At 37.4% G+C, this 14476-nt stretch overlaps 1 protein-coding gene across 2 annotated transcripts; it reads left to right on the forward strand.

Annotated features, from left to right (window-relative positions):
- The first annotated feature begins 711 nt into the window (after positions 1–711).
- LOC106958149 (transcription factor 12-like) lies at positions 712–14165 on the forward strand. Of its 2 annotated transcripts, none has more exons than XM_015049914.1 (12): positions 712–897; positions 4285–4375; positions 5545–5687; positions 5766–5889; positions 7349–7419; positions 7770–7866; positions 7956–8029; positions 8799–8969; positions 10450–10564; positions 10652–10808; positions 11691–11920; positions 12611–14165. In XM_015049914.1, the coding sequence occupies exons 1-12, from the start codon at positions 829–831 to the stop codon at positions 12751–12753; spliced, it is 1485 nt and encodes a 494-aa protein (XP_014905400.1). In that variant the 5' UTR covers positions 712–828; the 3' UTR covers positions 12754–14165. The 2 variants fall into 2 exon arrangements, with proteins under 2 accessions (XP_014905400.1, XP_014905401.1); XM_015049915.1 differs by having other exon boundaries at positions 10450–10549.
- The last annotated feature ends 311 nt before the right edge of the window (positions 14166–14476 follow it).

The raw sequence follows: 14476 nt of genomic DNA on the forward strand, positions 1-14476 counted from the left end.
CATGCTTAATGCAAGACACACATGAAATTGTACTTTTTGTTAATGTTGTTTGCATATGTTTTGGTTAAAAATGATACGTGTGGTGGATTTGACCTCATACGGGAAGGACGACTCTGTTTAGGAGATGCTGCAGACGGTCACCCAGACAGACCAAATAACCTCCAAACCCAGCTCTCCATGCCACACGTGCCTGCAAATTAAGACCTGGCTCTATTTGTGAATGTAGGTCAGACAAGGCTGTAGTATCTAGTGTTTACTGGAAACCTCTACCTGTCTAACAGGAGATTATCTTGGTGGCGTCATCACTGCTTGTTGGTCCAGAGGAGGGATTTCTAGCCTTGTGTGTGTTCAACTTTACACTTATGCGAGATGACATGAAAACAGGATGATATCTGAGCAATAAGGATCTCCCATCGGTACAATTTATTTTTTGGGGTTATTTATTCATAAGTTGATTGGGAATCCCCTAGTAATTTTGGTTTTCATGTGAATTTATTAATGTTTTTTATGCTTACAAAACCCAATGGCACCACAAATTCTAAAATAACGAGTTCTGTGTGTAATAATTTTCCACTTTTAAGCAGAAAAGCTCATAAATGATGTAACATTTTAAAGCAAAAGCGTCATGTCTTGGCCACCCCCTCTGTGCCGGATGAAATGGTCCAGCCCTGATTTGCATAAGTTGTCTGCGGGTTGCTGCACGACCAGCAGGGGTGGGTTAGGGGAAGGAGTGTGTGTGGACGACACACCACACACATGAGTAAAGAGGTGGACAGAGGAGCTGTGTGTGGAGAGCGCTGAGAGTCTCGTTGTGATCCAGACAGAGTTATGTACTGTGCTCATCCTGCCTCTGGGACAGCCAACAACTCACTGATGTACTGCTACAACATGAAGCCAGTGAGTATCTTCATATTTTATCCACCATAAATTAGGTTGGGCATGGTTTGTTTGTGTGTTTGCTGCATTCTCAGCTGTCCTGTTAGTTCATTTCTTGAGTTTCGCTTCGAGAATCAACATCAGATTTGAATGCATTTAGTGGAAACTTGATTAAAACATTTTATGCCAGTTGAAAGTTGTTGGAGGAATGTCAGATTTTTGGGGATGTTCTCTTCTTTAAACAGGATATTTGATAATGACTGGTGTGTGTTTTGAGGTCCAGAGGGAGAAAGCTTTGTCTTTCAGATGAGTCAGTGCTGTAATGAGATGTGAACTTGGCTTAAAGTTGTCATAAAGTTGCAACATTAGGAATTACATTTTCTTGAACCCTTTCAGCTCCAGAGTAATCCTGTTGGGATGCACCAGTCAGGTTTCTCTTTGCTGACAATGAAATTCCAGTTTTAACTGATTCAGATTATTTTCCTTCTCAGGATTAAAATATAAAACAGGTTTCATAATAGATTTTCTCCTGAATCCAGCAGAAAATGACAATAAAATTATCCCAATTTATGCATCAAAACCTCTTTCTGATTTTTACAAACTACAAAAAAGTGCAACATTGGTTGATATAATTATTTTTTATACTTTGATGCATTTAATGATCAAAAAAATCACAGATCAAATCAGAAAAAACAGAACACAACCTACCCGACATGCTATAACTTTAAATTCACTTTTACTTCTTGTTCTAGGCCGACAAATAGGCTTGTTTTTAAAATGCTTGAGTGAGACTTCCTGTTTGCTCTGTGCAATCCAGTCAAGCCTGGCAGCAGAAAAACATCTTGACATGAAGCAGATTGCCTCTATTTCTATTTGATTTAACCCCGCTACGTTGGAGCAGTCCCTGCACCGCTGCAACCATTATCAAAGGCAGCTTTGATCTCGGAGAGACTAACCACATCCAGACATCGTGGATCACAGAGGCAGAAAATTGGTTGCATGTGGCCGGAGTTGGCCACGGTGGAGCGAGGCATGGGCCTTGAATAGCAAGTTGATGTTTCACTTATCTCACATCTTGATGCTCTCTCTGTGTGTGTGTGTGTGTTTACAACGCTGCTCTTCTTGGAGAACTATATACATAACCCTGCCCCAAAAAGCTTTCTGTTAATAGAAAATAATGATTTATTGCTTTTGAATTTCTTCTTGAACTGGAGTAAAAAAAAAAAAAAAAAAGAAAAAAGAAAAAGTGCATTATCATTTTGTGATCTGATGATTGATGGCTCCTAAATCAATGCTATGCTAAAAGAGGGTGCCTTGGCGATGGCCCCTCTCCATCGGGGCCAGAGAGGGCGTGCTGGGGCGGGGGTGTGACCATTATTAACGGGTCGCCTGCTATGCTGATGGTAAGGAGGACAATTGGCTTTATCCTCTGCCATATGCTGCCCGTGGCGGCTCAGACGGGCCGAGTGTCGACAGGGGCTCTTCTGTTTGGCCAAGCCCACAATCACCATGGGACTCTTGCCAGCCAGGGTCACGGCTCTGTGCGTGCACACGCGTGTGTGCGTGGTTTGTCTAAACGTGCGAGCCTTGCGCAAGCGTACTCAAGAGAATCTCTAATAGCCTGCTTTACAGAACTTGTCGTCCGGGTAACTGACACCCCATTGATGCAGCGCAGGGAGGTTTATTTTCATTTCCTGGGGTACATCAAAGCGACGGAGGGAAGTGCAGGTGCAGCCCGAGCCTCTTGGTGGTTTTGGGCAAGGCGTGCGCCTCTCTGTGGGTTTCTGTGTCTGCGTGAGTGCAGGGCATGCTTTAATCTGAAATTTATTTGCCTTTCAGAATATTTGTTTTCCATTTTGTGTTATCTTGAGCACAAATCATCAATCGATCAGTCAGTCAAAGCGCTTTACAACATAACACAAAAACACAAAGTCACAGAAGTAGATATGCACCGACTGGAGTTTTCTGGTCAATCATCGATTAACAATTTTTAAAAAGCCTGAACTGCCAATTCCAATTTTGACCGATACCATTTTTTTTTTCTCAAAAATGTCGTTAAACATAGCCAGAAAGTTGCTAAGTTGGCAACAGTGGGATGACAATTGTTAGCTGCAAACGTGCAGACATGACCTGGTGGGCCGGTCTGTCAGTCAAACCTCTGCAGAGCAGAAGAGGACAGAGGCTGATTTTTAAACATTTGCTGAGCTAAATAAGATCAACTTCATATGTAGGTATTGGCCCATCACCAATCTCCCAGAATTAAGAAAATCAGTGCAAACCAACAAAAAACACACAGTCAACAAGCATTAGATTTTATCAAGTGCCGTCGTTCCACATCAAACTGTTGATTATTGTTTCATTTATAATGTCTCCAAACCAATTCTAAGCAGGAAGGCTTTAATCTAAATTTAAAGGAATAATGACAAATTGAAATTCAGTTTTATGTTTTTGGGGATCTGAGTCGTAGCCGGACCTGATCATGATTAGCGCAGGGATTTCTCCTGGTGAACGGTTCCCAAATCCGGATGAGGAGGTGCATGGATCTGCAGATTATGGATTACCACCATGGCTCCAAGTGTGCATCCGCACTCTGTTTTGTTTTCATTGCATTGTTACTTCAGATTGCTCCCATGCAAGCTACAAATTCACTGTGATTAAATTGAGAACTCACTGTCTGACAACGTAAAGGAGAAATATGAGAACACATGAAAAACAAAAATGGCATTTTGAAGACTTTGGGATTCCAGAGAACCAGGGTCAGAGTTTTATCCACAAATGTAGAAAACATGTATGTGACCTTGCATGAGATCTGATCCCAAAGAGGCCAGAATAATATTTTTTATTTAACCAAGTAAGTTAAATAAAAGTTTTCATAAACAAGCTGTTCAGAAAACATTACAGCATCATACAACTTAAAAACAAACAGCAGAAAACAACAGAATATCATAAAACAGAAGTAAAAAAAAACTGCAGGCATATTCATCTGCAGACCTTATGCTCACTTTTTGTTTGCTTTTTGTGATGGTGTTGTGATTTGGCTCTATAAATTTAACCAAATTGCTAATGATTGAGCTTCCAGGACCAAAAATCACACAAATATCCAGGAATCCTGAAGGAAAATGTCTGGATATCTGTGACACTGAGATCAAGTGTATTTTAATTATGCATAATGATCCAAAGCACACCTGCAAATCCACATCTAAAATAATCCAAACGAAACTCTGACTAAGATGATGTGGCGTGACTTTAAACATGTAAATGTGAGAAAAAAATAATATAAGATTTTTTCTGCATTAATGTGTTAATTTTGTCCACATGCTAACTGGAATTAGCTTGACAGCCCAACTTCCTGCACCAGAAAGTAGGAAAATTATCAGTTCATAAGGTGGTTTTAATTGTTTTTTTCAGGTTTATGGGCAGCCTCCCAGCTCTGATGGCAACTCAACTTCACACTCATCAAGCAAAGTCCCCAGCAATGTGTTTGCAAGCACCTTCTTTGGTGAGTTCAAGCCCAGCAAAACCTCAAAACACTCATTATCCAACAATAACAATCAAATGCTTCTTGAAGTATCATGCTTCTTGTAGCTTTTGTAGCAGGTCATAACATATGACCACCATTGATCCTCTTGTCCAACCTCCTTGTTTACTTTTACATAGAATTAGATATAAAAAGATGAGAAGATGAGGCTAATTTGCCACAATGGATGCAAGATAAATATGAGGAAAGTAAATTCGTTATTAAATATTAAAAACTAATCAGTAAATGATACTTTATTGATACCACACCATTTCAAAAACAAGAAATCTTACAAAGTATGTTTGTCTTGTCTGTCTCGTTCAGTGAAAATATCATAATACACTTGAAATAAGACAAAACTTACTTACAAATAATTTTTCCAGCAAGATATAGGAGCTTGTTTCAAGTCAATAAAATGCTAATATTTTTTTCACTCAAAACATGGGAGACATGTCTTGTTATAAGTGAAATACCTCCCAGTTTTTAATCAATATTAAGGAATTAATAACTTTGAAAACGCTTCAATATATTGCTGAGAAATTACTTTTAAATTCAAGTGTATTAAAAGATTGGCGAGATTTTGTGTTTTTGCAATGTGTGAGACAAAAATGGTCAAAAAGAAGCTGACGCACACAAAAAGCATAATTAAAATGAAAAAGAACAACAAAAGAAAAAAATAACAAAAACAGGGATCAAATAAAATAAACTGGGAACTGGTGAACAATGAACATAGAAAAGAAAACACTTAAAACCTAATAGCAAGGGAAGATTTAAATGTTTGTGACAAAAAGTACTACAATCAGGTCAGAATATGGAACTGACTAAAATTGTTCAATAAATAAAAGACAAATAGAAAACTAAAACAAATAATAAATGAGTTTAGTTATTACGCTGCACTGTATGAGTATGTTTTCCTTTGTTGCTATTAATATCATCGACCATGAATACATTATTCACCCCGGTGTAAAAGAGATATATGAAATGAGCAGCATAGCTACCAAACATGCCCTGTGCTGTTTAATTGAGACAGTAAAACTTAGTTATTGCATGTAATTTCTTTGCACCGGGGTCCAGTCTTCTGCTTTATAACTTGACTGGCAGTTCAAGACACCTCAGCAGTTCAGGCGATAAAACATGATTCTTTATTTTAGAGGGGATGAGCAATTCTCCGGACATCTGGAGCGCCGTAAACGGGCTGAACCAGCAGGGCTATGAAGGTGCGCTGGGGGCCTCGGCGGGCCACCAAGCACAGCTGGGGAGCTACAGCAGCCTGCAGCCGGCCCACGGTAACCTGGTGAGTTTTCCTTCATCAGCCCTGGTGAATGTTGATATAAAAACTCTTGTTTTTAAAACGCGTTTGCTTTCTGCTCAGGATTTCTCTCCTCATTCGGTGCTGGCGGCTGAAATGAACAGAGGTTTACCGCCGATGTCCACCTTTCACCGCAACAACACGGCGTCCCGCTCTCCCTCTGACAGCCACTCCGAGAATCCAGCAGGTGAGGAAAATAAAAAGAATAAGAGCTTACTTTTACTTTTTGTTGCATGCTGCAATATATATATATATATATATATATATATATATATATATATATATATATATATATATATGTATATGTGTGTGTGTGTGTATTCTAGTGCAAATGTCTTGGTACACTTGAAATAAGAAAAGCTAACTTAGAAATTTAGGAGATTTGGCTGGAAAAAACTATATATCACGTGTGCACACGTGCACACAAGATATTGACCCTTTGAAACTACGTCACTTATAGGCGCCATGATGGACGTGGGACGTGAGAATTGGGAGTGACTGAAGTTATTTTCCAAAGTTGTTTTTGCCAGTGTATTCATGGCTTCTACTTTTTCGAGTCAAGCTAATTTATCTGAACGTAACACACCTGGTTGGGGCTCTAATATTTTCTAATACGACGGTATTTACAAAAGTTGGATACAGCTAGCTTAGAAACCGACCCATTCCTCTTCCCTCCTGACTTGTTGATCAAATTACCGACTTTGTCTGAATTCACACCACATGATTTATCACTATGTCATAAACGGCGTTTCCCTTTACACTGGAGAAGCATTAAAAACGAACAAAAGCCGAGACACTAACCAGTTTTTTCCATACATGCTAGGCTACATGACGGTGCGACAGTGTTTCCATGGTTACCAACGGTTAGACGCGAACTTTCTCCATAATGCGATGTTTGATATCTTTCTAATCACACTTATTTATAAAGTATATGGACGTTAGTCTTCTTGCCTTGTAAAAGGCGTTCGCTACAAATCCGCCATTACACCGAGGGTTAACCGTCACGGCTGCTCTCCATTTCCCATCTTTTCCCACTAAAAGTTATGACTTTTGGTTTCTATTATTCTCTGCTAGTGCAGCCGACCGCCCAGCACCCTACTACCATTTTAAAGTCAAATCAACTTAATAAAGCGATATTAGGTTATCACATGTGCGTTTTTTTGACAGGCTTTACAACAGGAACGCATTGGTTGATTTTCACGTGACATGGCGCAGTGGCGGTCAGAGTGACGTCACTTTCAAAGGGTCAAGGGTCAATTATTGACTCAATTTGAGTCAATATTGATTAAAAAAAATCACCTCAAACATGGGGAAAATATTTTGTTATTAATTTAAAAATCTGCTAGTTTTTATTAGTATTAAAGATTTTTTAACTTCATAAAAGCACATAAAGTGCAAATTTTAATTATTTTATATTTTATATTTATTATATATATATATATATATATATATATATATATATATATTCCTGTTAAGGTTTAAACATTCTTATGTTTGAAACAGATAGTTTTTTGTGTGTATATTTACATGTTCTTTGGGTTTTTTTTTTTGTTTGTTGTTGTTTTCGTTTTTTTAATTGATTTATTTGAAGTAAAGAAAACACATATTTCTATATATTGACATAATGTCACAATAAACGTGTTTAGTCTCAGGAAGCCAAGTGAATGTGTCAGGAGCGTCACAGACAGGCGACACCCTGGGAAAAGCTTTGGCCTCTGTAAGTACGAACCACCTCACTCTCATTAAAGCTACTTATCTGTGCTCTGTAATGTTCAAACAGGTCAGGTCAGAGTATAAAACCAAACCTTGGGGTCCCACACCTATAATTCATAACTTCCTGTGGGGCGACAGAAGAGCGCCATGCATTAAAGGAGGGTTACAGTCGTGTATCGGGACGTTTTATTGGCAGCAGTGCGGTAAAATGACAGGAATGGATGAGTTTAGTTCAGGTTACGAGGAAGCTCCAGGGGATGTGGCAGCAGCTGTTAAAGCTTACACAGAAATGACAAGTTGTGCTTTTAAAATGATCCATGCTCTGGTTCCTCTGCTGCTCCTTCTCTCTGTCAGATTTATTCCCCCGATCACACGAGCAGCAGCTTCCCCTCCAGCTCCTCCACACCAGTGAGATCTCCTTCCCCGCTCCCAAACGCAGCCGAATCTACAGGTAGGAAAGAAAAATAATCATTATTTATTAGAGTTTTGCGTTTTCGTACAGAATATCATAATTTTTCTTATGGTTTTCTTTCTTTTTAGGGAACAACTTGTGGCCCCGCAGTTCAGTTCAGCCACCGGTGTCACCACACTTTGAGTCCTCACTTATATCTCTGGTAAAGATCTGGATCTTTTTTTATTAATTCTCTGTGTCACATTGCAAATTTTACAAAGCATTTTTGGTCTTGTTTCTAGTGCAAATAATAAAAACCTAACTTATGAGATATAAGATCTTGTTCTAAGTCAATAATTCTTGAATATTGATAAAAAAGTTAGTAGTTACATCGGCAGTTTATTGTAACAAACTCTTTATTTTCTCTTTTAAAAATAGGAACCTAATTGTTTATTAGATTCTAATAATGTATATAAAGGCTTAAGTGATTAAATAAAAAAATCTACAGAATGTGAAATTTAGTAGAACAGATAATACTAAAATAAATACTACATTTTTGGAAAAAAGCTAAAAATTGTATTGCCCAAAACATGAAAAATAAATTTGATATCTGGAGCATAAACTACAAATGAAGAGTCCACTGCACTGAACAAGTTTAAAACCTCCTGGTTATTCCACCAAATATTGATTTCTGAGTTAAAACATCAGTATTGCTGTTCCTAAATGAATATAAACTTGTTTTCTTTGCTTTATTTGAGGTCTGAAAGCACTGCATCTTTTTAGTTATTTTGACAATTTCTAATTTTCTGCGAATAAATACTAAATTTTTGCTTGAAAGTTCAGAGACACGTTGTCAGTATTTCATAGAATAAAACAACAATCTTCATTTTAACATACCTATAAAGAGTAAAACTGATCATTTTAAGCGGTCTCTGAATTTTTCCCAGAGTTTATATTAAACTGAAGGTTTCCGTGTCTGTTGATGGTTTTAGTCTCAGGTGGAGGACCGGCTGGACAGATTGGACGACGTCATCCACGTCCTGAGGAACCACGCCGTGGGCCCCACTTCCTGTCTGCCCAGCGACATCCACAGCTTACTGGGCCAGTCCCACCACAGCCACCCAGCCAGCGCTGCACCGCTCACCTGTCACACTCCAGCAATGGTTAACAAACATTACTTCAAAGTATCAAAATGGTGTAAAAATGTTGTTTTGTGTGTAATTCTGCATTGTTCAGCCCGTCGTCTTTCAGCAGATGATGGGATTTTACTCCAGCTGGAATGAAAGTCTAGCATGTTCACGGGGAAAGGATATTTAGTCTAATCCTTTGGGGGAGGGCATATTAAATTCTCCCACTATCCTTTTTTTTAATGATGTGTCAGATAGAAGTGGATCATCCTGAAGAGAATTGGGGGGAATTTAAATGTTGTGCAGTAGTTTTAGGAGGAGGATTATGCTTGTCTGGAATTGAATTATTTGTGGAGCAGAGGATCTGTTTGGGCTTTTCGGTAACACTTTATTTGAAGGGGTGTGCATCAGACTGGCATGACGTAAACATGAAGGAATCTTCATGAACGTCTACAGCTGTTAATCATGTAGTGTCATTCAGTAAATAAGGACACTTTTAATGCAAAGTTGCACTGAAACCTGCATTAATAGTCCAGTAAAAGTGTAAACCTTGCTTTATTCAGTCAATAATGACATAATAAAAGCAAATTTCCATTAAAACTTGCATTGAAATTGTCAACTTTGCATTATTTGATTAATAATGACATTTTTAATGCAGTTTGATTAAAATTTGCAATAAAAGTCAATTAAAAGCATAAACTTTCAATTTTCCAGTCAATAATGACACTTTTAATGCAAATTATATTAATACTTACATTAAAAGTCTATTTAAAGAGCAGACTTTGCATTATTCAGTCAATAATGACATTTTTAAAGAAATTTCCATTATAAAACTTGAGTTTAAAAGTGTAAACTTTGCATTATTTGGTTAACAATGACACTATAAAATCAAATTTTCTTTAAAAACGGCAATAAAAGTCCATTAAAAGTGTAAACTTTGCATTATTTGATCAACAATGACACTATAAAATCTAATTTTCTTTAAAAATGTTAAGAAAAGTCCATTAAAATTTTAAACTTTGCATTATTCAGTCAATAACGACTCTATAAATTCGCAGCCATATTTAACGCTGCGGCAAATAGTCTACTTTTGGTTTCATTCGACTAGATCACGTCCCAAACATCATTCATTTCCTTCCACTTCCTAACTACACAGTAGTTTATCACTAGAAAAACACAAAATCTTACAAAGTATTTTTACTCTAGTTTTGAGTACAAATATCTTAGTGCGCTTGAAATGAGACAAAACTAACTTACAAGTAATTTTTCACCAAGAAACAGGAGCTTGTTGTTAATGTCTTGTTTAACTGACAGTTGTAAATAGTATTTTTTTATTAATTTTAATAAAAAAAACTGTAATGAAATACTCTGTAGCTTAGCTAACATGACAAAATGCATTGAAAAAGTTCAATGCAAAGTAGTGTTTGTGTCTCAAAAGAAAAACTGTTGAAGTTCATCATTTACAGAGGGAATCTGACTCATGTCTGACTCGTCTTGCTCTTTGTGGCTCCTGAAGGTCGAAGGCGTCTCCATGAACAACAATCACTCAGCCTTCCAGAGCCGAACACAAAATGGCCACCCGTATCCGCCCAGACAGAGGAACACATTCTTACAAGGTGCAGGAGGAGGAGGTAGTTATTCCCCTCCTCTTACCAGCGTTTTTCTCGTTTTTTATTAATATTGTTTTATTGCAATATATGTTATATGATTTTGCACAGGCGGCGGCTTGGGTGTTCAGAGTAACCTGGAGTTAAAGATGGAAACCAGGGAAGGGGAGGAGATGATGCACACCAACCACGACCACGGCTCAGGCAGCCCGAGGTCCGACGAGGAGAGTGAACACAAAACACACGGAGAGAACAGCGCGCAGAACAGGTAACAGCTGAGAGTAAAATAAATTTATTATCATGCATTAAAAACAATCATCCAGTCTATTATATTTGCACCGACAGTTAGACCACATGCTGGAGGGCAGGAGAGTCTAAACTTTTTGTCATAAACTACAAAAACAAAAAATCTTCCCAAGTAATTTTTATACTTTTTAACTGAAATAAGACTAAACTAACTTACAAGTAACTTTTCAGTAAGATATAGGAGCTTGTTTTAAGTATATAATTCATTAATATTGATGAAAAAGTACTAGTTAGAAATGATGATAAACTTAAAAAGTAAAAAATAAAGTCAGGATTAGTAGGAGTGCCAATAATTGAGTCTTCTAATATTTTTTTAAATGGGATTTTTTTCTCCAACTAAAGTCAAAGTCAAGATTAGATTTTTTTAAATAAAATCTCCAGTTTGAGATGCTGCTGCTGCAATAAGAGATTAGTTCATTTTAAAGGTTTTTACACACTGTTAGGTGTTTTACTTTATAAGAGGTGCAAGCAAATTCAGTTTTTTAATTTTTATGTTAAATACAAAAATGACAGAGGTTCTCTTAAAATAAATTAAAACAGCAAATATTCTTTTATTGTTCACACCAAACATCTGTTTTCTGTTTTCAAGCAGAATAGACAATAAGGAATAACAAACATTCAAATTATATTTTTAATAGATGTCTAGTGGTTGTTGAATTAGCATAAGCTTGTTTAAAATGTATTTAATCAAAAAAAATAAAACCATGTTATCAAAGTGACCAGAAGAGGGCAGAGAAAACCAAATAATAACTGAACACTGTCGTCTCTTTTCACCTTTTGTATTTTTGTTTAACCTGCAAACATTTCCCTTCTCACATGCGTGCCGTATGGTTTTTCGTTGCAGCATCCACGAGGACGAGGACCTGAGCCCAGAGCAGAAGGCCGAGCGCGAGCGAGAGCGCAGGATGGCCAACAACGCCAGAGAGCGTCTGCGTGTGCGGGACATCAACGAGGCCTTCAAGGAGCTGGGCCACATGTGTCAGCTGCACCTGAAGAGCGAGAAGCCGCAGACCAAACTGCTGGTTCTGCACCAGGCCGTGGCTGTGATCCTGAGTCTGGAGCAGCAGGTCAGAGGTCAGTGCAACAGCGGAGCAGGAATGTACTGTAAGTGATTGGGGGATGTCTAAGAGACCAGACAGAAATGGTCTTAAAGCCTACATAAAGTATATTACTTCATTTTTTTTAAATTATAACAGACGTTGAATTAAATCTTTACACAGTCAGAAAAAGGTGGTTTACAGATATTGTAGTGCACTTGATTGATTTTGTTCTATCATGCAGTGCCATAGTTTTATTAAGTTTCCTGAAATTATTTTTAAGCGTTATTATATAGGTGCAACATCACAGCTTCTTTTTAAAGAACTATTTTTATACACGGTTTATCGTTTTTAGTTATTTTACATTTTAGATTGTTTTTCATTGTGAGTTGTAAACTGCAATTTGCTATTTTGCCCTTTGCTGCTGTGATGCATGTATTTCCCCTTGGCTAGCATGATTTGCCCTCTATCTAGCTAGCTATGTAGCTATCTAGCTATCTACCTAGCTACCTAGGTAGCTAGATATCTCTATCAATCTAGCTATCAATCTATCTAGCTACATAGCTACATAGCTAGCCAGCTAAGTAGCTAGCTAGATGTCTGTCTGAAAAGAGTTTAATTGGACTTTTTGACTTCGATAACTTTTGACAACTTTAGGTTCTAAACTGTGAAACCTGAGTTCAGTATCTCCATTTTTACATTTACTGTTTTTGTATCTGTTCTGCAGAGAGAAACCTGAACCCGAAGGCTGCATGTCTGCGGAGAAGAGAAGAAGAGAAGGCCTCCAGCATCATGTCGGATCCACAGTCTGTACATCTCGCTTTCCATCCGAGCCTGACGGACCCGTCAAACCCCATGGGTCACCTCTGAGCACCTGATACAGACAACTCAAAGTCTCACTTAAAGCATTTCATTCATTTACATCAACGATCAGTTTAAATCACTCTACAAACTGATGCAACGACTTTCAAAAGTGTTCCTACCCCTTGAACTTTTTACACATTTTGTCACATTACATCCACGGGCTGCAATGGGTTTTGTTGAAGTTTTATTGTAGTTGTGATTTGGAGGGAAGATGACATAGTTTTAAATATTTTATACAGATAAAAATTAGTATTCAGCCCCCGATGGTCAATAAGATCTTTTGGGCACAACAAAAGACTAAAATTTTTGCCCATTCTTCTTTGCAAAATAGTTCAAGGAAATTGGGGCCTAACAATGTTAATGTTTGTCACTGTAACATGACAAAATGTAGAGGATTTTCAGGGAGGATGAACATTTTTGCAAGGCACTGTACATGCACGATATTTGATCAACAGCCAACACTTTGGGATAAACTTTCACAATACAGTTAAATGATTTGTAATTGCTGCGTTTTGGACGAATCAGTTCAAATTCGTCCAGAGCGGCTTCCTGATCAGAAAGTGTGATGCAATCGAACAATCATTTCTCCTCTTCCCAAACAGATTTTTATAACTTTGTGCCTAAACACGACTCGCATCAGACAAATGCATTGTAAGCTGCAGGTGTTTTGTACATATTTTGTAGTTTTATTTGTGTTGCAGTACATCAGAATGGACTGGAGAGTTTCGTGTGCAGTCTAAAATTGGCAAACAGGTTTGTTAGTCATATTTTCACAAAGCTCATTGGGCAGACTTTGTCACGTTTTGTTTTTAGGCAACATATTTCATTTTTCCTGTGGGCTCGGTGTGAATGTGTGTGTGAGAGAGTGTGTGTGTAAATACTGCAGGGGTTTGAACATTCTGTGAATGAACAGATCTCCAGGAATGTTCTTTTTAATCTCACATGGACATCCATCCTGGTCTGTAATTGTGTTTTTATATTTCTTTAATGCACTGCTAACAGGATTTTAGTTTCTGTATCTCCGGTGGACATAATCCTCCTCCTTGTAATTATTGCTCCGCAGATGTAGTCAAACAAACCCTGTGCATGTTTAAGTTTTGAACTTAAAACACATATTTTTAAGTTATAAGTTATCTTTTATACAAATATTGTGAACTTATTCATATGTCTTGATGTGCTTTTAACTATTATTTTAATCATAAAGCCTGTTATTTTGTGCAGTTTACTAGCTGTACCTAAATTTAATGCTCTGACCAATACAGTGTTTAAAAACAAACAATGTTCACTCACCGCATTGTTGAACATAAAGAAACACCAAAATAATCTGAAACACTTATAACATGTGCAGTATGTGTACAGTTTGAGTTCCAGGCATGTGTTGATATGAAAATGTAGCAATAAATGTCTTTCTAAAAATGCTTTTCCTCTCTTATGTTCCAGTATTTTAAGTTTGAACACATAATACAGTCATCTGCATAGAGTATGATATGAAGTTACTTAGAATCCATAAAGTCATTTTCAAAACAGAAATGTTGTGAAGGAAGTTACTCAACACACATTTTGCAAAGAAAAATGCTTTATTCAAAGCTTGATATCTTGTTTTTATCAACCTCAGAGGCTTGATGAAGATAAACGTAAAGAAATTAGACAGAAAATAAAGTGATTAGTGATGCTAATAAATGATTCTTTATGAACACGTGATACATGGAGAATCTCTTTTACTATAACA

The sequence above is a fragment of the Poecilia latipinna genome, unplaced genomic scaffold (assembly GCF_001443285.1).
Source record: "Poecilia latipinna isolate Pla-1442-1.1 unplaced genomic scaffold, P_latipinna-1.0 Scaffold965, whole genome shotgun sequence".
Taxonomy (NCBI): Eukaryota; Metazoa; Chordata; class Actinopteri; order Cyprinodontiformes; family Poeciliidae; genus Poecilia; species Poecilia latipinna.

What these genes read in the sequence shown, in the direction of transcription:
- LOC106958149 (XM_015049914.1), top strand. Translation starts at nt 829, where the DNA reads ATGTACTGTGCTCATCCTGCCTCTGGGACAGCCAACAACTCACTGATG. An exon ending in TGGGAAAAGCTTTGGCCTCT is followed by an intron (nt 7,420 to 7,769) that starts GTAAGTACGAAC and finishes TCTCTCTGTCAG; the next exon opens with ATTTATTCCCCCGATCACAC. An exon ending in ACAAGGTGCAGGAGGAGGAG is followed by an intron (nt 10,565 to 10,651) that starts GTAGTTATTCCC and finishes GATTTTGCACAG; the next exon opens with GCGGCGGCTTGGGTGTTCAG.